The sequence below is a fragment of the Fusarium venenatum genome, assembly GCF_020744135.1.
Source record: "Fusarium venenatum strain MPI-CAGE-CH-0201 chromosome Unknown EDB82scaffold_2, whole genome shotgun sequence".
Classification (NCBI taxonomy): Eukaryota; Fungi; Ascomycota; class Sordariomycetes; order Hypocreales; family Nectriaceae; genus Fusarium; species Fusarium venenatum.
This window is the reverse complement of record NW_027072130.1, coordinates 4,345,439-4,367,375: the sequence shown is the minus strand read 5'-3', so window position 1 is coordinate 4,367,375 and position 21,937 is coordinate 4,345,439. Positions and strand designations below refer to the sequence as shown.

General features: G+C 46.9%; 8 protein-coding genes across 8 annotated transcripts; 2 read left to right on the top strand and 6 right to left on the bottom strand.

Annotated features, from left to right (window-relative positions):
* The first annotated feature begins 1,755 nt into the window (after nucleotides 1-1,755).
* On the top strand, nucleotides 1,756-3,933 carry EDB82DRAFT_498305 (cytochrome P450). Its single transcript, XM_025734483.2, has 7 exons — nucleotides 1,756-2,245; nucleotides 2,299-2,481; nucleotides 2,534-2,868; nucleotides 2,912-3,036; nucleotides 3,092-3,387; nucleotides 3,436-3,537; nucleotides 3,589-3,933. The coding sequence occupies exons 1-7, from the start codon at nucleotides 1,813-1,815 to the stop codon at nucleotides 3,786-3,788; spliced, it is 1,674 nt and encodes a 557-aa protein (XP_025585286.2). The 5' UTR covers nucleotides 1,756-1,812; the 3' UTR covers nucleotides 3,789-3,933.
* Nucleotides 3,922-6,059, bottom strand: EDB82DRAFT_566564 (uncharacterized protein; the record flags this gene model as incomplete). Its single annotated transcript, XM_065609830.1, has 9 exons — nucleotides 3,922-4,112; nucleotides 4,164-4,412; nucleotides 4,462-4,592; nucleotides 4,638-5,008; nucleotides 5,038-5,044; nucleotides 5,075-5,160; nucleotides 5,523-5,666; nucleotides 5,715-5,860; nucleotides 5,911-6,059. The coding sequence occupies 9 exons, from the start codon at nucleotides 6,057-6,059 to the stop codon at nucleotides 3,995-3,997; spliced, it is 1,401 nt and encodes a 466-aa protein (XP_065464750.1). The 3' UTR covers nucleotides 3,922-3,994.
* A 501-nt stretch (nucleotides 6,060-6,560) lies between these two features.
* Nucleotides 6,561-10,715, top strand: EDB82DRAFT_566563 (uncharacterized protein; the record flags this gene model as incomplete). Its single annotated transcript, XM_065609829.1, has 11 exons — nucleotides 6,561-6,764; nucleotides 6,798-7,502; nucleotides 7,594-7,881; nucleotides 7,981-8,035; nucleotides 8,424-8,562; nucleotides 8,613-8,764; nucleotides 8,823-9,018; nucleotides 9,070-9,179; nucleotides 9,242-9,913; nucleotides 9,962-10,173; nucleotides 10,228-10,715. The coding sequence occupies 11 exons, from the start codon at nucleotides 6,561-6,563 to the stop codon at nucleotides 10,369-10,371; spliced, it is 2,877 nt and encodes a 958-aa protein (XP_065464749.1). The 3' UTR covers nucleotides 10,372-10,715.
* A 754-nt stretch (nucleotides 10,716-11,469) lies between these two features.
* On the bottom strand, nucleotides 11,470-13,226 carry EDB82DRAFT_429497 (general substrate transporter; the record flags this gene model as incomplete). Its single annotated transcript, XM_025734479.1, has 3 exons — nucleotides 11,470-12,234; nucleotides 12,281-13,067; nucleotides 13,126-13,226. The coding sequence occupies 3 exons, from the start codon at nucleotides 13,224-13,226 to the stop codon at nucleotides 11,470-11,472; spliced, it is 1,653 nt and encodes a 550-aa protein (XP_025585282.1).
* Nucleotides 13,227-14,199: 973 nt separating this feature from the next.
* On the bottom strand, nucleotides 14,200-14,738 carry EDB82DRAFT_498298 (uncharacterized protein). The gene has a single exon (XM_065608571.1). The coding sequence runs from the start codon at nucleotides 14,678-14,680 to the stop codon at nucleotides 14,414-14,416; it is 267 nt and encodes an 88-aa protein (XP_065464748.1). The 5' UTR covers nucleotides 14,681-14,738; the 3' UTR covers nucleotides 14,200-14,413.
* Nucleotides 14,739-15,756: 1,018 nt separating this feature from the next.
* EDB82DRAFT_498291 (Alpha/Beta hydrolase protein) lies at nucleotides 15,757-17,449 on the bottom strand. The gene has a single exon (XM_025734477.2). It carries the CDS (start codon nucleotides 16,990-16,992, stop codon nucleotides 15,868-15,870), a length of 1,125 nt encoding a protein of 374 aa, XP_025585280.1. The 5' UTR covers nucleotides 16,993-17,449; the 3' UTR covers nucleotides 15,757-15,867.
* EDB82DRAFT_498290 (mate-domain-containing protein) lies at nucleotides 17,450-20,159 on the bottom strand. Its single transcript, XM_025734476.2, has 5 exons — nucleotides 19,177-20,159; nucleotides 18,590-19,129; nucleotides 18,296-18,540; nucleotides 17,921-18,249; nucleotides 17,450-17,867 (listed from the first exon to the last, which is right to left on the bottom strand). The coding sequence occupies exons 1-5, from the start codon at nucleotides 19,937-19,939 to the stop codon at nucleotides 17,735-17,737; spliced, it is 2,010 nt and encodes a 669-aa protein (XP_025585279.1). The 5' UTR covers nucleotides 19,940-20,159; the 3' UTR covers nucleotides 17,450-17,734.
* A 712-nt stretch (nucleotides 20,160-20,871) lies between these two features.
* On the bottom strand, nucleotides 20,872-21,546 carry EDB82DRAFT_498288 (uncharacterized protein). The gene has a single exon (XM_065608570.1). The coding sequence runs from the start codon at nucleotides 21,437-21,439 to the stop codon at nucleotides 21,218-21,220; it is 222 nt and encodes a 73-aa protein (XP_065464747.1). The 5' UTR covers nucleotides 21,440-21,546; the 3' UTR covers nucleotides 20,872-21,217.
* Between the last annotated feature and the right edge of the window lie 391 nt (nucleotides 21,547-21,937).

The following is a 21,937-nucleotide window of genomic DNA, read 5'->3' as shown; positions in this document are numbered from 1 at the left end:
CATAAATTAGCGGAGGGGAACAGCCAGCTAATGAATAGCCAGCACAGTTTTTCCCTCGTGAGCCAAGACCAGTCCTCTGACCAATATTTCAGTCCCAGGTGACATCCGTCGTGGATAGAAAATCCGGGGTTAGTTTCCTGGATCCGCAAAAAGACGGGTTCACAATCCAGGACGGTTTAGCTCATATCGGATGGATACCGATGACAATATTCAACAATAAGAATTCTTCAATGAGCAAAGAGGTCCAGACCATTGAGACCTTCCAATAGTAGACCCGTGGTGTCGGGAAAGCTCCAAGGTTTCTATAGTTTACATCGATTGCATCGTGGCTTGTCAAATATTTCTTCAATTGGGTGCCAAACTCGCCTAAGATAAGAGCCCCTCACTCAAAAACATCGGAGCTTGAGCCGTGATGGTCCGGCCTCCTCATAAATCGCTATCGCAGTCGTGGGTCTCGTGGCAGAGTAACCCTAGTCTGGCCGAGAAGCTAAGACTCTTGCCCACTTGATAACCTCAAAGTTAATTGGAGACCATACCCATCAAGGATAAGGACAAGAGATTTGACTTGGTGCCGTCGCTAGTTTTGCATCTGCACAACACCGAGCGCTTGGGTTGATAACCGTTGCTAATTACCGGATAGTCCGTTGTGACACCTTAAACAGTCACTGCGGAACCTTTTCTTCCTATCTTTTGAGAACCGGCAGCAGAGAAATGCGGACTGGTTGATGCTTTGTCATGTCTTGACCAGGAGTCACCTTTCACACCGTTTATGAGCAACCCTTGTCACGTTTTATGACGCGTTGGTCTAGTATGTGAATTCACAACAAGCAAAATTGGGACGCGATGATTCGTCAGTTGGCGAGTTTGTGCCCCATCAACGTAAGGGACATACCCTGGACTGCAGTGTTGTGGAAGTGGTTTCCAATTACTATGGTAATAAGCTAAAGCCAGAAGTAATGCTGTTGGGAGAACGTCTTACAAGTAAATAAGAAATATAATCATCCTTGAACCTGACACGATGTCGGCCAGACGTGGGACACAGGCTTGAAATATGACGAGATGTTTATCCGCCGAGTTGCTTAGCTGTTATCTTGTTCAGACTTTAGTTCCCACCGCTGGCTTCAAAGGTCACAACATGCACAAAAACGGGGGGAAAACAGCCACTTGATGGCATTTTAAATCACTTGCAGATATCATAAACGTTCGGCGCCCAAGACACACCCGAAGTACCAGGCGTTTCCACTAACCTCATCACCTCAAGTGTGAACTGTAGTGTACATTGATCCCCGCAACGCATGTCCAATTTCTGAAACGATCAGTTACTGTAGCTGGTCCTCAGGACAACAAAAAAGTCAGACGCGGGACCACACTAATACTAGAGTTCTGTGTCAGGCATATTTGTCACCCCTTAACCGCTGTAAAGACACATCGTTGTACCGCAGCCTTCTTTTCTCGCCGCTGTCATGCATCGGTGAGAAGCTCTGATTCTGACCATTTGTAGTGCAGAACCGGAATATCACATGCTTACTCACATCATTAGTCACATTTACAATGTATTGGCAAGAACCACAGGTCTCAGAGCCGCATAAAGACGTCAACATCGGCCAATCGCATGATTTGATGTGTCGCATGTCCTGCATGAACGGACCTTGAAGCCATTTCGGGAACACACATTCAAGTTAGATTTATACTGGGCGACGGTCAAACATCATTACGGAAGTCGTATGACTGCAGCCTTCTAGAGATGATTGACATATAAAAAGCCATGACTGGCCCCCAAACTCATTGCCCCTCCTGTGAATAATGTGAAGCATGCGACCGCCCGCCATGACTCCCCCAACCCTTTCGCTAGACTCTGTGGAGTCGTTGGCAATTTCATTCTCTGCCGGCGTGTCTGCACATGTTTTCGCTCTACGCAAGGGCGAATGGGACCTCTGGACGATGCGATTTATTTGCGCGTGGATAACTTATGAAGCAGTTACACCGTGTGCATTGAACCAGTTGAGGCCCATGGCCTACTTCGATGCGATACTTCTCGCCAACAAATGGTTTTTCTCATTCTTGTTCGGCATAACAAGCAGTATCTTGATCTACCGAGGTTTTTTCCACCGTCTGAATAGGTTTCCCGGCCCCTTTGTAGCACGGCTCTCGAACGTATACGCCTCTTGGCTAGCAATAAAAGAAGAGCACATGTATCTAGAGGTCCAGAAACTGCACCAGAAATATGGAGATATTGTCAGAATCGGTAAGTCAGCACCGCAAGATACCAAAGCACATGCCTTACTGAAAACTGCCAAGGTCCTCAGGAGATTTCCATCGCAACTCCAAGCGCGTTTCGTATCCTTCACGCAAACAATTCGCCCATTTCTAAAGGCCCATTCTATAACGTTGCCCATCCCTGGGTAAACCTCCTCGCCGACCGAAACAAGAAAAGCCACGCTCGTCGAAGAAAGACTTGGGATAAGGCTTTTACAGCAAGAGGTAGCAGGAGCGCTCCTTTCCTGTGTCAAAATCCCATACTAATCCTGAACAGCGCTTAGAGATTACGAGCCGCGAGTCATAAGATATACGAAACAATTGACCGATCAGATCGAGAAGACCAAAGGAACGCCACTCAATATTGCGGCCTGGATCAATTTTTACACCTTTGATATAGTGGGCGACCTTGCTTTCGGCACAAGCTTCAACTATCTGGCCAAAGGGGTAAAGGATAAGTTCTTGACTGAGTCACATCAAAGTCAGGTTCTAATGGGTTACTTTCGCCAATGTACCTGGCTCTTTGAAGTGTTCAAGGAAACTCCTTTCCTGAACAATTCGTGGCTATCGTTTCAGTCGTGGTTAAAAGAAAAGGTGGAGATCAGACGAAAGGTAGGTGAAATCTGAAGTGAAAGACTGATCTGACCTGTCCCAGAACAAACCCTCGGAACCTGATGTACTCTCCTGGATTCTGGAAGAATATGATTCGATTGAGAACCCCACAAAGGATGACTACCTGAGACTTTGCGGTGACGCGCATCTCATTGCTGTGGCAGGAAGGTAAGTCCAGAACTATTTGAAGTTCAAAATTAATGTAATACTTATATGAAGGCAGCGATACCACATCAGCGGCTACATCTGTTCTATTACACCAACTTACCATTCACCCTCACGTCTTGAAGAACTTACGAGCAGAGATCGACGAATACAAGGCCAACTATGAAACGTCGGACTATGTGTCAATGAGCAAGCTTAAGTACCTCCAGGCATGCATCGATGAGTCTCTTCGTCTTAACCCGGTCATTATGTCTGGCCTCCAGAGAATGACGCCACCCGAAGGAATGCAAATCGATGATGTCTTCATTCCCGGAGACACCATCTTCCATGCTCCTTCGTACACTATGTATCGAGGTATGTATATCCTATCTCTCGTCTGACCACACACTAAAATCATTGGAGATGAACGATGCTTTGTACGTCCCCTTGAGTTCATCCCCGAGCGATGGACGACCCAACCTGAATTGACCCTTGATTCATCTGTATATGCTCCATTCTCTACTGGTAAGAAAACTCAAAAATCTCATCATAATATGTTATATCTAACTAGAATAGGTCGTGGAGCATGCGCAGGAAAGCAGTTGGGTCTGATGGAGATGCGTTACGTCCTGACAGAGATTCTGTCCAAGTACGATATGGCATTCGCGGCCGAGACAGACCCAGGATCTTTTATTCATGGCTTGAGAGACTGTTTTACACTGGAGGTTCCGGAGCTAAAGATGATATTCACTCCGAGATGTGAGAAGGAGCATTAAGTAATACCACCCTAAATAGTATCTTGCCTGGCACATACGAGGCGGAACACTGGAGATTTCATTTGGTAGTCATAAGGTCTTGTAGCTAATCCGAGGAGCCATTCCCTGTCTGCGTCTCAAATTTGAAACCAACCTTCCCTCTTCCTTCATTCATAGACTACATCATGTAGTGCAACCCCATGTAGAGTGGAGAGACTGCCGGCCTACTAACTACAGATTGCCGCTCCATTTCTCCAGTTCGTAACATCAAAATTGGGATACAGGTAGGCTGTAATCTCAAGGAGCTGCTCCAACGGAGTTATTTTTCCATGAGAAGGGAAGACTCTGCGACGTCGTCAATTTAATCGCGAAACAGATACAGGCCATATCGCGTACATTGTGTGCTGAGGTAGACCATCCGAGACAATCTGGTCTAACCACTGTCTCGTCTGGCCCTGGTTTGAAAGCTCAGCATCCAGCCCAGCCTTCCAAGAATCGGCTTCAAATGCAATCACGGGTGAGTCGGCAGAAGCACATAGCTCCGTAAAAAAGACATAAGTCCAATCAGAAGCATGTGCTGTTTGGGCCTCCCAGTTGAACCAAGCCGTGATTGTGCCGTCGGTATGCGTATAAGGATGGCTTTGACTATGCTTTTGTGAGACAAACTTGGCAGATTCAGTGAGGAGGTCCTTACTTGAATGTGATGAAACTAGCTGCACAAACACTAGACCAATGATCTACAGCGATCTCGAGGATAATTGACTTGACACCGGCTTGGGCGAAGTCGCGAATTCCACCAGAGTGGTCCCGGTGATGATGTGAAGGCTGTGATAATCAGTCCTATCCTCAGCGAAGTTGTTTGATACATACTGCAACGAAAGTGATGGGTTTCTTGAGATTCTCTGACACCCATTGTTTGATAGTGTCGCTCCAATCTGGTGGCGCATCGCAAAGAATCACTTCCTTGTCAAACTCAATGATGACCATCTTGAACCCGAGGTCATCCCTGTCGTTGAGAACAAGCCAGTGTACCTGAGATAGGCCGCGGACTGGGTTTTCCGCTCTAACGATCTTCAATGGCTGTTGAGCGATACCTGAGCCGAGCATACTGGAGCTGTAATCAGTCACAAGGCCGTTGGAGATAAGGGAGGATTTTTCAGGTGGGGTCTTAGGTCCCAAGCTCTGATCTTCAGGAATTCCATCGAAGTATCCAGCGGGAAAGTCCGGATTCAGAGTGACTTCTTCGATGCGAAAGTCTCTACAACAGCACTGAGACGCTGCGAGCTCGAGTTCTAGATAGTTTGGACAAGACGAGGGAATTCGATGCCTTCGACTTCCTTGTACTCAGAGAGATACAAGTCCTTTGTCGCGGTACCGTAGATTGGATGGCTCTCTGTCGTTCATACAATGTATGGCAAGTCCGACTTTGGATCCATAAATACTGTGATGCCTTATTGGCTGTCTTGGACTTTGAAGTGTCAGCGGTATATGAGAAGAGGCTGGGACAGGCATACCGGCTTGGAAATAGACTCCATTTATCTCCAAGTTGCTCACAGACACAGACGTGGAGTTTCTCATCTGAAATGTGTCAGCTGGTCACATCTAATACTGTTCCAATGGCACCGTCAGACTGTGACTCACGCGATATACAAGATGAGGGGACAACATCCGAGCCTCCATGATGAGATTTCGAGTGAGAGCAGCTTTCAATGTTAGGCATCTTGAGTTATCACGAATTCCAGATTGTTCTCTTACCATCAGTGTAGCCGAATGTAACATTATATGGAACATGTATCATGTTGTTTCCTTTGGTATAACATGCAAAACCATCTGCTCCGTCTTGTACAACAAGAGAAAAGTCAACTGGTTTGAGATCAGGCGAACCCCAAGCCCACGAATCTAAGTTATGTTAACATGAAGCTGCAGCTATGATGCGCGGAAGCTCACTTGAAGGGGTCGCATGACGGTCAATTCTCTGCTGCAAAACCTCAGCATCAAGCCTATAAGGGATGTTCTGGGACCCAGATGTCATGACCGATGTGTCGGCCCTCGTAAGCTGGTAGCTTTGCATAAGTGATCGCGATCGGTAGATGCTGTCTCCGCAATTACAAACGAGTTTACACTTTAGCTCTGAAAGTCTAACCTTGGTGCATGGAAAGTTATTCTACCTCCGAGGGCGTCGAGGGCTGCATCCACAAGTCCCTGGGCTGTTGGTCCGGTGACCAGCTGTGCATAGACGACTGTTATTTGGACAAGACCTAAAAGGACCAGGATGAACCAAGACCACCCCATCGTGGTTTTGGAATGGTAATTCGATACGATCCCGGCTTCGAATCAGTATTGGCAAGAAAGATTTGGCCAATGTTATGCTGCGTTCCGTTGTACTGGGGAGAAGCACAATGTTGGGTGCCTTCAGTAAACAAGGGTTTGGAATCAAGACTGATCATGTAGGGAAAGTAGAAGCTTTATATATATGCACTTGGAGATGGACGCTCGATAAGGTTGAGGGGTTATGGTGAATGAGAACTGTAAAATCCCCACCTCTTTTTTGAAGTCCTCAGATAGTGGTGGTGGGCGTGTGTCAGATGTGGATTGTTATGTTTGAGTCGTTACAAGGTTTTCCCAGTGAAGCTTCTTTGTAAGCAAAGATGGAAGTATAAAAATGAAAGTGAAAGATCCCATGGAGGAACCTTTTAGTCCAAGGATAAATACGGAACTGTTCTCACCTTTTCCTTGAGTCATTTGCCAATCATTTTCTTTTTTTCCTCCTTGAGACTGATCAACGGCAACAAGATGCCGACTCAACCCCTCACTTGTTCCAGCATGGAGCATGCTACTCAAAAGATAGTGATCGAAGACTTTGTCAATAGAGCCAGAACAGTGGCTGCACTGCGACCGGATGACCAAGAGGCCTTGCGTCGGGCTCGAGTGGCTATCCGATTCTATCGCAGCTTTTGCAGTTCTTGTCCAACTCCCGGGCTTCAGACATTGCGCCATGTGTCTGTTTTCCCTGTGTAGACGTACAGTTAGGGGGTCTGTCTACTAACAGAGATATGCGTACAGATCATCGGCTACGTCCGTGACTGGGTTGACCAGGAGGGTAGGATGCATCGATCAGAGGAGACCAAAACATTGATGTCTCTAGATCGCACCTGCAAACTATTTCAACATATTGCAGAAGAGCATATATACCGCCTATTGCCATTCAGAGGGCGCTTTTCGGAAGTATGGCGGTTTCATTTCTCAATCAGTGGCGAGCCTCGTCGCGCCAACCTTATCCGATCACTCTACATTTGGTGGGGTGACGAGTACCAAAGACTGATTGACATCGTCCGAACCTGCCCAAATCTTAAGAGTTTGGCGCTGAGATGGGCACCTGGATGCGCATTCCAAGAATTAACGCCCGAGTATCTCAAAAAACACCGAGAGAATATAAAGACACTACTCCAATCATGCCCTCAAGTCAGGACCTTCAAGTTCTCGGGGGCTTCACACACACATCGTGAAGTAACGGCCCCGGAAATGCATATCGAGCAGTTCTATAAAGAGCTCACCGAACTTGAAACAGACATGAGCTCTGCTTGGGCGACGTATGCCTTATCAAAGTATGACTTCTCCAATCTAACGACCCTGAGTCTCGGACAACCATATTCCGGTTCTGCGAACTATTTTCTATATAAGATTCCGCCTGAGGTTTTTAGAAATATTCTGCGGTTAAGGAAATTAGCTCTGAGTGTGTGACTGATTGACTTTACTTCTTTGAAAAAATGCCTGCATTGCGTGGGGACCTACACTCCAACGTCTCTATCTTTATACAACTACCCAGGTTCGTGAAGATGTCGGAAATCTGATTCAATTTCTTCCAGCCCTAGAAGAGTTCTTGGTGCTTTCAATACGCGTCACAATAGTGACACGAACGATGATTGATAGCATCACGAGGATCAGTTGCCCGACGACATTGCGACTTCGGACTGTCATTTTGGGAGGACATCATAAATGCCACATACTTAAACCATATCGAACATCGGAGGAACTCATAGACTCGGCTCTTCAGTCTATGATCGACACACTATACCCAACCTTGGAGACGCTGTATCTGGGCTGCCACCGGCCAGTGCAAAGCCCATGCCTTGATCATCTAAAAAAGGCCACCAATTTGAGAAGACTCAGGATATTCTTCGAGGAAGACGTAAAACAAGAAAATATTGATTAGTTGACACAGTGTACCGAGTTTCAAAACCTACAGCAAGAACAGCAGGTAATGGACAGTGAGTATCCGTGTTTAGCTGTTGGCGAGCCTTTTGAATCGCAATTGCATGGACATGAACGAGGCTGGGATGAAAAGATATGGTAAAGAAAAGGTTATGCTTTTAATAAACTTTTTTATTATCATTTCCCCATTGACATATCTGAAGTGCATTCACATTTATAGAACCGTTTACATCGTGCCACTGTCCATGTGAATCCATGTTATATCCGAACAATCCCGTAAGCTCTATACCTGATCAGGAAATCCGAATGCGGCCCTCACCGATTGATGGAACCGCTATTGCGACATCGCAGTTACTTTATCATCCAAGACTTTTTTCCCGCCTTATTTACTCTTACTTTGCTCTGCATTTTTACTTCAGCACTGTAAATGACCGACCATGACAGGTGACGAAACAACACCACTGCTTCCCAGCAAGGGCAAAGGGAAAAAGTCCAATTGGCTGCGAAAGGTTTGCCATGTTGAAAATCGCATTTTGCTTGCGGGATTTCTCATTACATTGGCTTTTAGTTTCACCCAAGTTCCGTAGGTAGTCCCATGAAAGAGAAGCTCCTTCATTGACTGACAATTTTCAGACTATTTTATGTGTTTCATTTAATGACATGCGATTCTTTTTATGATACCCATCCTCCATATGATGGCCCAGGCGATCGATGTAGTCGCGATGAAATTGCTTCCATGACTGCGACCCAGTTCAGCATCTTGGGTATGAGCACAACATTCTGCGGTAGGTCATGGATGAGTATCTCCTAACTATCAAAATAACGCTGATCAAATGTTATTAGGCACATTGAATCTTTTTCTTGCAGGCTGGATAGCCAAAAGGTTCGGTCCGCGCGTGGCGCTTCTAATGCAAATATTTATCCCGGCTATCCGAGTCGTGACGCAAATTCTTGGTGTTTTGACAGGCAAACGAGAAGGCATGTTGATCATTCAGCTAACGCAATTGATTACGATTTTTGGGGGACCAGCCGGTTACATGTGAGACTCCAATCTTCAAAGAACGTACACACAATTACTTACAATTATTAGCCTGGTGATCAATATCATCGCTGGTGAAGTCGTCGAGCCTTTGAGAAGAACAGCAGTCTTTGGGCGACTTCAGGGCGCAATCATGTTGGGACAAGGCATTGGCTATCTGAGTACGTCATTTCCATTAATTAACTCGCCATCTGGGCATGAATAAAAGCACTAATTATCCCAGCTGGTGGTATGCTCGGCGACATTGACATAAAAGCGCCTTTCGAAACATCCTTCTGCTGTTTTATATTCTCAGGCATCTATGTCTGGAGCGTACTACCTTACATATCTCCAGAGTCCATGTCCAGTGGTGGGAAGCCTGCGACGGGATTCCTCACCCCTCTAAAAGTACTCATGCCCCAAAAGCTGCGTTTGGTAGACGGGAAGACAAAAAAGCACCTCGGTGTCATCTTCCTCTGCGGTGGTATCTTCCTTGGGGTACTCGCGACAGACTATGCACCTCTTCTTATTCAGATGTACGCAACCGCCGCGTTCAGTTTTACACAAGGAGACAATGGTTGGCTTATGTCCGAGTTTGCCATCATGAGGAGTTTCTTCTTGATCTTTTTGTTTCCCCGTATCATCACATGGGGACGCGGTTGGTATGTCAACTCTCGGACAATTTCATCCGGTGAAGTGAATGAAACGACCACGCAGCATATCCCAACCACTGCCGGGGAATTCGATGCGACTGTGGGTGAGCAAGCAGACCATGAGCCCTACCAGGCTGTAAGCTCCAACAAAGATGACGAAGGATCTCGTTTCGATCTTGTCTTCCTGCGATGGAGTTTAGTCGTAGATGGTCTTCTTACTACAGTATCAGGTTTCGCAACACAGCGATGGCATATTTATCTTGGTACGTTCCTTACCCAGACAAAACCACACCCACTAATCAACCGAGCAGCCGCCTTTCTTCTTCCCTTCGGCTCTGGCAGTGCACCTGCTGCCAAGGGTTGTATCACACAAATGTGCCCAGACTCCCAACGTGCAGATGCTCTCAACGCTGTCACACTGGTAGAAAACATTGCACGACTTGCTACACAGGGACTCTTCGGTCTGATATTTGCTACCTTGGCTCAAGCCGGCAAAGCCTACGCTACATTTTTCTGCAATGCGGTACGTTTGAAACTCCACGAACAAGCTTGTCCTCTGTGGCTAATTTATAGATAGGCCATCGCAATCGTTGCTATGGGAGTCCTTCTATTATCGAACTTTCCAACTCCCGGGAGCACATTAATTGAGCAAAATGATGGAGAGAATGAGGGACCCGGCGGAAGCCGAGAGAACGAGCCCTTACTAAACGAAAGGGAGTAATTTAGAGAACAGGGGTTTTGCATATGAAGAAGCATAAGCCGGCGTTCAAAACATTGGCTAATCACAGAGCCCCATGGCATGACCTAAACATGAAGTCACAACTGCATGATCTAAATTGAGCTAGTCTTTAATTATCAAATATTCTCCATTGTATTTGTAGAGTTTATTAAACTTGAGGGTAAAAGGATAAATTGACATTGCATTTGTTGGTAGAGCACCATCCTGAACATAAAGTGGTAGGCCGCGGATGCGAGGAAGTGAATTATGACAGATCCTCTTGGTTTCAAAGGCGTAGCTCCCTGAATCTTCCACCACCAAAAAGGTCCTTGTAGCGAATAGACCTCTTAGGCTTGTGGCTAAGCTCTGAGGTGCCCCAGCCTTTGCGTATAGGAGCACTGTTCGGTGGACATTCAAATTTCCATTGTGGCTCGTCACAAAATCCCGGTTGGTTAGCTATAGTGACATGACATCGAGATATGGAAGCCGGCTCAAAATATGGCGCTCGGAACCTGAAATCAAAATCTTGTAGTCGTCGGGGAAGTTTGAGGGATACAGTACCGCCAGCTATGAGCGCCAGGACTGTGAAACGTGGCACGAGTTTCATCGCCGCGATTTGTTCCACGTTGTAAAGAATATCGGTTGATTATGAGCTCTAGAAACCTGTTAGCCCCGTTACCCGGAATGGACTGTGAAAATACTTGAGAAACCACCAGCAAAATGGGTGGTATATTGTCAATAGGTAAGGATTGAATAAGACTTGAGCGACATTCTTATATTAACAAAATCTCACTTTAAACAAAAATTTAACATAAGTAAGCTAGTGTATGGTCAAAATGTGTGAACAAAGTATCTATGCTAAACTTTGCATCGGCAAAGGTAGAGAACATCCATCATCTCGAATATGAACAGAACTAAATTGGTTGCGAAATTTCTAAATTTAGGAAATATTTATACTGATTAGCGGGACTGTCGAATCACCATCCCACGAAACTAAGTATATTTTATATTCCTGGATACATTCATGTGCAATCTCGCATGTACAAGTCAAGGCAGATAGCCGCAAATCCCATGGGCTGACCTATACTTTGTCGAATTACCTCATGTGCTCATGTTCACTTCGTCTCCAGAAGCTGACTTAACACCAGGCTCAACGTCCATAACATCCCTATTGTGTGCAGAGGCAGTCACGAGTCCAGGCTGTTGCTCTTTCAACTCCTTGAACTTCTTCTCGGCATCCCATACCCATGGTGTATTAGCGGCAAACAGCAGATCCATTTCCTCTAGAGTGCGCTGGTTACTCTCGGGGTACAGAGCCCACACCATGGGAATGGCTAGCAGGTTGGCTGCACCAAAGATGTGAAGTGTGTTCTCGCCGATCTTAGAGAACATGACGGGGCAAAGAAGCGTCAGCCAACCGTTGCCGATGGACCATCCAAAGACACCAAACGCGTTTCCTTTGGCCCGAACTTGGAGCGGGAAGATTTCAGCTGGGTATAGCCAGGGCACTGTCAGCCATGTAGCGCCAAAGACGAATGTGAAGATAAAGACGAAGGAAGCGGCAGCAGCACCGTAAGAGTTCGCCTTGTCAATGTCTCCAGCATCCCTGGCATCTTGGCCAAGTCTGGAAAAGGCAGCAGCTAGAAACATGGCGATTCCCTGGCCTACCGCACCCCAGTAAAGAGTCCATCTCCGGCCGATGCGATCCAGAGTGTAAACACAGATCAACGTAGCGAACATGTAGAAGATATTGTTGAGACCCGATATCCATTGACTCTTTTTTGTGTCGAAGCCTGCGATACGGAAGATTGTAGGTGCGTAAACTGTAACCCCGGCAATTCCTACCCATTCTTGCATAATTTGTAGCTGCTTGCTGTCAGACTTTGTTTCAACATGATGCTCTGAGACTTACCCAGATGACAAGCTGTACACGTCTACCAGTGTGCAGCTCACCGGACCCAATACCGAAGAACATGTGGAAGTATGAATTCTTGGAAGATTCCTTGTTCTCAAGCTGAACGATATTCTTGATGTCGGTATACTCAGCGTGAGCGCGAGCACGATCAAACTCACTTGACCCACGAAGGCGTTGGAGGATATACTGAGCTTCGTCATCACGTCCAACCTTGACGAGCCAACGAGGCGATTCGGGGAAAAACCAAACACATCCCAAGAGAACGAGGAGAGGGAGGATCTGGAAGGCAATCGGGAACCGCCAACCGAACTGCGAGCCATTGTTGTCGATGTAGGAAAGACCAAACTCGAGCCAGTACGCGACAACGACTCCAAAGATGTTGAGAGTGAATTCTATGGCTATGAACTGTCCACGGGAGGTATGCTCAGCTGTCTCAGTAGCCCAAACAGGAACAATAGCATTTAGAATACCTGTGCCGATACCGTTGACAAAACGTGAGCAGATCATCCAGTCGTGGTTCTGAGCTGAACATTGCAACGCAGCACCTAGGATTGCCCAGACAGAGCCAACAGCGATAGTCTTGATTCTTCCAAGTTTGTCTCCGATCCATCCACCCAAGAGGCAGCCAAAGAGAGTGCCCAGATAGTAAACGGAGACGATTCCTCCTTGGAGCAGACTGTCGGTGACGACAGGTTCGCCAGTTCCTTCGTCGACGTAACCAAAACCCATCAAATCGATGTAATGTTTCGAATTGTTGACACCACCCATCATTCCTTGGTCATATCTTTCGAATTATCATCAGTCATTTGTTCCATCGTTGAAGGGTTGTTGTTGTTGCATACCCAAAGAAGAAAATGGACAGAGCAGCAACACAGTTGATAGCAATGAGAAGCTGACGCTTCTCAAAGTGGTTGGCCACATTGAAACCAGGAACACGCTCCATAGCTCTGATCTTTTATCCGACTTGGACATTAATGGGATGTTACGATAGTTGCCATGGTGCGTGGTGGTGGCATTTATACTTGCTGTAGTCGGTAGTCGGGAGGACGATCAGACAACCTCTGTCCACTCGGGTAACAATATGCGAGCACCAACAGAATTTGTTGATTATTAGTGTATGTAGTTGCATTTTAATGGTACGGAAACAGGGTCGGCATTCAACTTTGTTTCCTTGTTAGTGGCCAAAGCCCTGTTTTGCAATAACCGATCTGCAACCCCAATGTGATGTCGATGCTGCCCCAGGTTGGAGATTTGGAGACGGTGGGGCATATTCGGGTTCTGTCTTAGGTTCTCGCATGCGCACCAATCAATGTGTCTTTTGGATGTGTTGCAATGGATCCAGGTGGAGGTTCCCTTGGACTTAAACAGTTTTCTCACGGCCATCTTAATAGGCAGCAGTTTAAACAGAGCGGATCCCATGTCCCGCTTCAACTTTGAGGTTCATATCGAGTCATTTAATGTCCCATCGTCTGATCATGTGCCTGCAGATGGCTCCTTTCGTCAATGCAAGGGATGGCGAGACGTATACATAGGTACTTACTCAGCTAGGGGCCTGTGGGTGGGGAGACCGTTGCCAGCCGCCATGACATCGTCGAGTTTGGAAGGGGAATCAGTCTGGATGTTGAAACAGTTATAGACTTTATCGTCAGAGGATTAATCAGTATGCTAGGTTGCCAGCACTGGGAAACATTGTCCCTGTTGATACTGGTGACAGCAATTAAGCCCAACCACTAGATTATCGTCATCGTCCATGCCCGGTGACGGCCGAAAGGTAACATCAAATCCTCGGAGCCGATGAGCGGAGTAGCGATTGCGCCTATCGATAAGCTGCATTTGGCTTTCGGAAATAATTTGCCTAGCCGAAGGCTCGGCATTCGCGACAACCTTCCCTAAATTCCGCCATCCATTTGTGCGAAGTTCGCCGACACTCTGTTCCGCTGGCTACCTGGCTAGCCACATGGGCCGCACAAGGATTCCATGGTGTCTACCAACTGCCCTAGGAGGGAGATCTGCAGCTCTAAAGCGCACTGGCGACTTTTGCAAATGTCCGGAAGGCATTTGCTCCTCAGCAGAACTCAACAGCTTACACACGATCAATCTTGTCGACAATGGTAGAAGAGTCCAACGCACCTAATCTAGTGTGATTAAGCTATTCGCTGTACAGCTGGCCGACCTGTACTTCGTGATAACATGATAAATGCCTTCTTTCTTGCGTCTGTAGTAACAAGCCATTGTCTGGCGGTATGACATTCGACTGTTGAACAGGTTAATATTTAATTGTAACGTTATGGTCAAGAGATGAATTAGAGTTACGTAGATACATAGCAATGTATATCCTTGAGCTATCGAGACCGATGCTTCTAACACAATGACAGTAGCCGCGGTGGATAGTTTCATGACATGGACTGAACGACCTGATACGGACAGTGGTTATAAATAGAGCAACGAGCAATAGATTAACGTTTGTTCAAAAATAAGTGTATGTCATATAACTCTTCGCATTCCCGAGCCACGTCTTGCTTATCTGGGACACATAATCATGTTTCAATGCATTGCGCCCGGAGCCCAACGTAGTCTTGCTGGAGCCCAGCATGCGGCTGTCGCTGACCAATTCCATCATAGGCGCATATCCGCCATTCATCATGATGTCACCCATGGGACGCGGCGGCTTCATCTCAGTACCAACGGTGTTGTATCTGCACTGCTTCAATCCCAAGCTTGTCACCCAAGAGACTCGATTTCGCGTTCATCGTGCTCTTCTGCACGTTCTGCGAGTTCTATGATCTGATCAGTGTGAGGCGGCATGCCCAAGGGTATTCGACTGACCTTTAGTCAAGGTTTGGTCGAGAATATCGCTTTCGGCACGTTCTATCGCACGCTCTGCACGTTCTGTATTCTGATGAGTTGAAGCCGACCAAGTCTAGATGATTTGACTCACCCCTGGCCAATGTCTGGACGAGTTTGTAGTGTTCTGCACGTTCTGCCACACGTTCTGTGCGTTCTTTCATCTTATCAGTGTTGGCCAACTCACTCCGGATCTGCTGGCTCACCCTTGGCTAGTTTGTACAAAAATCGATCAGCTTTTCGTTCTAGCCTCCAGACTTGGTGTTCCAGGTGCTTGATGCCGGATGTTGAGACTGGAAGTTAGCTCTTTGTCATTCGTAATCGGATCGTCTACTTACTAGTGCGCATCACGATTGTGTTGATTGAGTTTGCAACGTCGGGATCCTGATTGCTTGACTGGCCAGCAGTGATTGTTGATTGAGAAAGTTGTTGCATAATGCCGGGTGCGTTGGCCATGATGCCGGCTTTTCTTTACTTGTGTTGCAGATGTAAACGAGGACATGTTTGTGGTGATGCGTTGGGGAAGTTGTGTTGGGTCAAAGCTTGGCGAAGAGAGGAAGGAGCAAATGATGCGGTGCTGCACAGTCTGTTATAGTTCCTTACTGTTAGCACTTGTGAGGCCTGAGGACGGCTTACAGTATCATCACTTTGAAGAAAATCGTAAAGAACCACACTGCATGGTAACTAACAACTCCGATCACCATTCAATATGGTCGTGTACATACAGGGTATCAATGCGACTAACAACGCTTCAGAACATCAATAATCCACTCCAGACCCTCCTTGCTCTCCTTCAATCCATACTTGTACGCCAAGGGGAAACAGTGCATCTGCTGTTCCCAAGACAGCCACTCGCCATCGACACCTTCGTTCCTGCACTTTTCCCTGAACTCAACAGCCTCTGGGCCAAGAACATCATGTGAAGCAGTGATTCCATGGATCTTGACTTTGTTCTTGACACACATGCTCAGGTCTGCGTGAATAGGTGATACCCGTGGGTCGTCGAAACTCCAGTCCAATCTCTCACCAGGGCGGCCCTTGGAGATGGAGCTGTCCGAGTTGTGGGATTTATCGGAGCCACTGGGCGCCCATTTCCCGGCTGTATCATTGATGGCTTCCTCGCTTAAGATAGGGTCGAATTTATCCACCTTTTTGATGTCGGCATTCTTGTGGCTCAAGTCTGCGGTTGGAGTGATGGCCAAGATAGCTGAAGGTGGTCGGATGACGTCAACGTCTTGATCTCTCATCGTCCAAAGAACACTGCATAACGCAATGTTTCCACCAGAACTGTCGCCGGCAACAATAACACGCTCACCAAGCTCGGAAGACTCTCGTAGCAAAGTGTTGTAGGTCTTGACTATTGCCGGGAATGAGTCTTGGACTGGGTCCTTGGGTGCAAGAGGGTAGCTGATCATCGTGAGCCTGGTATCTGGTAGCCGTTGAACCATCTCTGCGCAGAAAGTCCAATGCTGGCCAGTCGGCGGTGCTTGCCAACCTCCTCCAGCATAGTACAGTATCCTCCTAGCATATCCTTTGGGTGGTTCATCGGAAGATGATTTTGGCTTCAACTCGTAGATCCACATGCCTTCCACGCGGCGCTCCTCAACATCGCATCGTCGACGGGCTCCTCGAGACGGCTTGCACCGTGTTGGATCGTCAGAAGAAACTTGCCCTGTTTCAACGAGCTTTGGTTTGATAGGCTTGATCAGGTTGTGAAGCAACTTGGTAGGCCACGACCTCCCTGTCCGCTCATCAACATGGAACTCCTGACCATCATCGGAACTGAAGTCTGAATCCTGATCCTGGTAGCCCGAGTCATGGTGGGCGGTGTCAGGAACCGTTTGGGTTACTGTTGCGGTCGTCATAGTGTCGGAAATAAGACGAAATGAATGAAGGTTTGATCGGATCGGCCTTTAGATCTTGACAGGCTCAGGGATGAACTATGTATTAACGACATAATCATCACGAAACAACGGCGTCATCCTCTTTTCATCAAAGGACCCTGAGATTGTCGATTACCCTTAATATGTACGATCTGCACGACGTCATGTTCCGTCTGACATCATGACTCCGCATTGTTTGCAACGTCAAAACAAGACAAGAATTGGCCTGGCTAAGCTTGATTAGGAATAATATTGGATATTTGCAGGTAAGAATTGGATTGCTTACGCGTTTTAGCATGAGGAATGGAGAAGGGTCGTAGGGATAACCATAATTACTGCGGTATTAGGATTGTACGATGGTCAAAGGGACCTGACACTTTGACCATCTGCTAATGCATGAAGGGTTGAAGGGTCGAAGCTTGGTTCATAAAAATCAGGCTTAGCATCGTCAAAATCAGGGTCAAGTTTTTGACAGACCCCACTTGTCTTTGTCCAGGTTAGCACTGAGACATTAATTATTGATTTTACAGAACAAGCTCATTCATGCCATCACCCGTTTATTTCATTGATTCATTCCTCTTAATGTCTGAAGACTCATTCTTGATACCCCATTTTAATCCATTGCCATGTGCATTATTTCCGCTCCAATCGCCTTCCAAATGTCCAAACGCCATCGCTTGCTTAACTTACGGCAACATAATCCTTTGTTATTGTGTTTCATAACTCATTGCGATCGCGCGGAAGCTGAAATTGAAGATCGTCTACGATGAGTTTCTGTTCTCATTCTCGCTTCAGCTTGCGCCACAGCAGCCTCCCAATCCGTAAAGTACAGATAAATAGCCTCGAGACCTGACACACTATTGCATTTGGTTAGCAGAAGGCGGCGAAAACAACACCAAAAGAAACTTACACAGCTAGACCGGCTGTCAAACCAACCCAAAGACCAGCCAAATTCCACCCCAGACCAAAGCTGGTGCCGAGTGCAATAGGCAGAGCGACGACGTAGTACGAGAACAGGTTGGCGTAGCCACCGATAGCCTGTCTCCCAATGCCTCTCAAAAGACCATGCGAGACAGCTGCCAGAGCGTCAAATATTTGCATCGCAGCACATACCAGAATAACATTGGACGCGATGTCAATGACCTGTTCATCATCTGTAAAGATATTTGGTAGTTGCTTTCGGAGAGTCATAAAAATGGTCAAGTTGAACAAGCCAACAGAGAGCCCGGCGAAGATGGCCTATAATGTAAGTATATAATAGCGACAAATGGCGGAGAGTACATACCACTTTCGCAGTAACTCGAGCAGCGTTGCTCAAGTTTGCGCCGATGAGATTAGCCACCCGAGTTGATGTCGCGATAGCCAAAGGAAAGGGAATGTTGAACGATGTTGACGTGATAGTCACGAGAACACCCTGAGCGGCAAGTTGTGCGGTTCCAAATCTGCCAGCAGCAATAGTGAGGATCTCCAAAACAGAGAACTGCGCTTCAATCATGATCATGCCCGGTAGAGCCAATTTGATCATCGGTCCTGGTATAGTCAGCGACAAGGCCTTGAAGCAAGGTCACAGAATACTCACCCCAGTTACTGAACGCCTTGCGATTAAAGCCCTTCCAGCATTCAGATCCCTCAAATAGACGCACGTATAGAATGAGAAGAAGAGGCAGAAGGTTGTGCGTAACGGCCATAGCGATAGCCGCACCGTTAAATCCCCACCCGAGTTTAAACACGAACAGCCAGTTCTGCAGGAAACTCAGAGGGGCGCCGACAAGCAGAGTGTACGTAGTAGCGTGGAACAGACCTTGCGACTGGACAAAACGCTTGGCGCTCTCAAATGCCGACACGCCGGGCATGCCAATAATCAGAATACGCATGTATGTAGCCGCCAGTGCAGTTGTACGTCCTGGCCCGACAGCTGCGGCAAGAATAGGCTCGGAGAACCACCATAGAACAGCAATGGGTAGCATGAGAAGCCAGAGTAACCATGTCATGCGCTGAGCCTGAAGGCCGACAAGGTGCTTATGGCCTGAGCCGTATGCTTGGGCACAGAGGGTATCGAGGCATGTTGCCAGACCCTGGACGGGAACATAATATGTGATGCTCGCTGTCATAGTGGCCACTGCGGAGTGTTAGTGAATGAGAAATAACTATGTTAGTGATACTCACAATTAACGGCAGCTAGCTCCTCCATTCCCAAACGACCAACAGTCAACACACTCGCGACAGTGACAGAGTAATGGAGCAAGAAAGTAACGATCAGAGGTGCGGCATATTGGATCAAAGTCTTGGTCTCGCGCTGCCATGTCGTTTCGAGCTTCTGTGAAGCAAGCGCCTCCTCCCATCGCTTGTGGACCTCGTCCGGTCCTGGTGTTGGCGGTATACCGTCAAAGCGCACAATTCTGTCGCGCAGAAGCGGCGTTGTCTCGCCTGAGTCCTCCGACGCGAAAAGTGGTTTATCGTGGTCGTGGACGCGTGTGCTGAAAAGGCGACGGTATACACGTCCCCAGTAGGTTACGCGCCATCCTGTAGGTGGGTGTTTTGGGGGAAGTACGTCGTTATCGCGCAGAAGGGAAACCTCCGCACGGTAGGATTGTTCAAAGTCGTGTGGGTTAGGTGGGGGAATATCGATGCTGGTCGGTGGAACTGTCGAGAAGCCTGAGCCATATGCTATGCCATTAGGATGGAATGCAAGCTGTAGATCTGTCTCGTCGACATATCGTGGGTCCTCTACAGCTTCTTCATCGCGATGTTCGTCGCCAGAGGAGCACTCGTCTATGTCTCTGTTCAGTATCTCGTCCACATTTGGAGCCGGGTCAATAAATGGTGGTGGAAAGGCTAGGTCGTCGGGGATAAAGTCTGCAAAAATAGAGTGACGGCGACTTCTTTGATCGCCATCAGGATTGAACGGTGAAGTCGTGGGGAGAGACATTACAGCAGTCTTGCAGAGGAAGTGCAGTGCAGTGCAGCGCAGCCAGCAGGTGAAACAACATGGCCCTGGTCTGCTCGCATATGTATATTATCACCAGATAGCACAATGACGTCCCCTCCTCATTCCATCTCACCGAGTAGACAAGTCGCCTAAGAAAGTCGGTCAAAGACCGTCGTGATGTCAATTGATAAGACGTGAGCCTGTAAATGGACCAACGTGTGCGCCACAAACAACCAGTGTACACCCTCTCTCGAGACCCCGCGCAGGGAATTATGACTGGTAGACATGATTATGACATACATTAGTTAGTGCATCAAGGTTCGGGCGGCTTGAAACTTTGCCGCCCGGGAGATATGCCCCGAGATAAGATCACGACATTGCTGTTTTGGGGTAACACTGCATAAAACGGTTGAGCAGGTCATGTCATTCCTTACAGATGATGAATCTAGATTGTTTGTTTGCTTTTCGCCACTTTGAACGTTTCAGCAATTCACTGCATGGAAAGCCAACGAAAGAAATCATTTACAGGTTTCTGACTCGTTTTTCGGGACTGGTGCATGACACATGATGATTTGCAGTAGCTCAGACATGAATAGCTTCAGGCCGTCTCTCACTAGCATGGTATACAGCAACAAAATCCCCGGCAGATCATACCAGGGCCAACGAGTCTACGTTGGCGTTTCTGACCTCCAATACAGTGACTCGCTTCTTTTTGCATCATATCTCGTATGTAGAAGATCGCGAGGAAAGGAATCTGTGCATCTTCAAAGGTCCGTCATTTAACTCGTATTTTTAGCTTACTAGTCTCAATATGTCAACGCGATGCAACCACTACGGCAGCCAATTGGCATTGATCAATTTGGTTTGCGCTATGCTACAAGTAAGTGATGCTGGGAATGCTCTCATCAGTAGGTATACCAGCATGAGGCACTCAGGAAGCAATTAAAACATTGTTCACAAATCTCAACTCCAACTGATGCTGCAACAACGTTACAAGCGATATGTCCTCGTGGGAATAAAATTGTTTCAGCTAGATATCCAATCACAACTTGTTTTCTGTTCCCTTTTAGAAATTGTCTCACCCGATCCTTTTTTGTATTTATCTATTTATGTTATGGACATATCGACTGATAATGAGTGAACATTTGACATTGATGCACCACAGAGGCCATTTCAGATAAACATTAAACCTCTAGATGAGACAAGTACCCCTTCCGGCCTGGTTCACGAAACTGCAAGAACAAGACATTAGCTTCAACTCGTTTTCTAGTCAAGTCTTTAGCAATCCAAAGACACTTGTACTGACCAATTACCACCCAGACCGTCATCGCAGACAAAGATACCATCGCCTCGGTCATTACACGTGAGTCCCTTATTGCGAAGGTCTTCAACACGAGCCTGTTGAGCGTCCCCGTTGTTGTTATTGTTGTTGTTGCCACGTTGAGGCATGGCCATTCCCAGGGTTGCGAATGCAATAAGAAAGTAGACTTTGGCGAGCATTTTGAATGATATAGAAAGTTGAAAGAAGTAAAAGAATGAGAGTATTCAATTGGACCAGCCAATAGAGAAGTGAAAGACGTTTAGGAGGATTTGATGAGTAGATAGATGGATACTACAAGAACGAGTGCGAAGTTATTAACTCTTGATAATAGATTTTCGCAGTTGTGTGGTTTAACTAGAGTTATGAACTATCGTTTCAGACAGCTATAGCATGACAATTAAGACAAAATCGAATACTCTGTATTGTTGACTAAACCGTGTTTTATCCAGAAGTTTTAAACTTTCAGAAAGGTTTCAAGGAATCTTGGCTTGTATGGCACGTTGGTGATACGATTGTTTCAAATTCTTCCAAGCTTGTTCCAGAGTTCTGACTGGCTGGACCTTGTTGATTGAGACACTTGGGTTTAGTAGTTCTTGCTAACGCGATATACAGCATCTATCAGTCGTATTTCGCCATTACGATAGAGGAAAGGATGGTAGGATGCCTGGTTGTTTGAG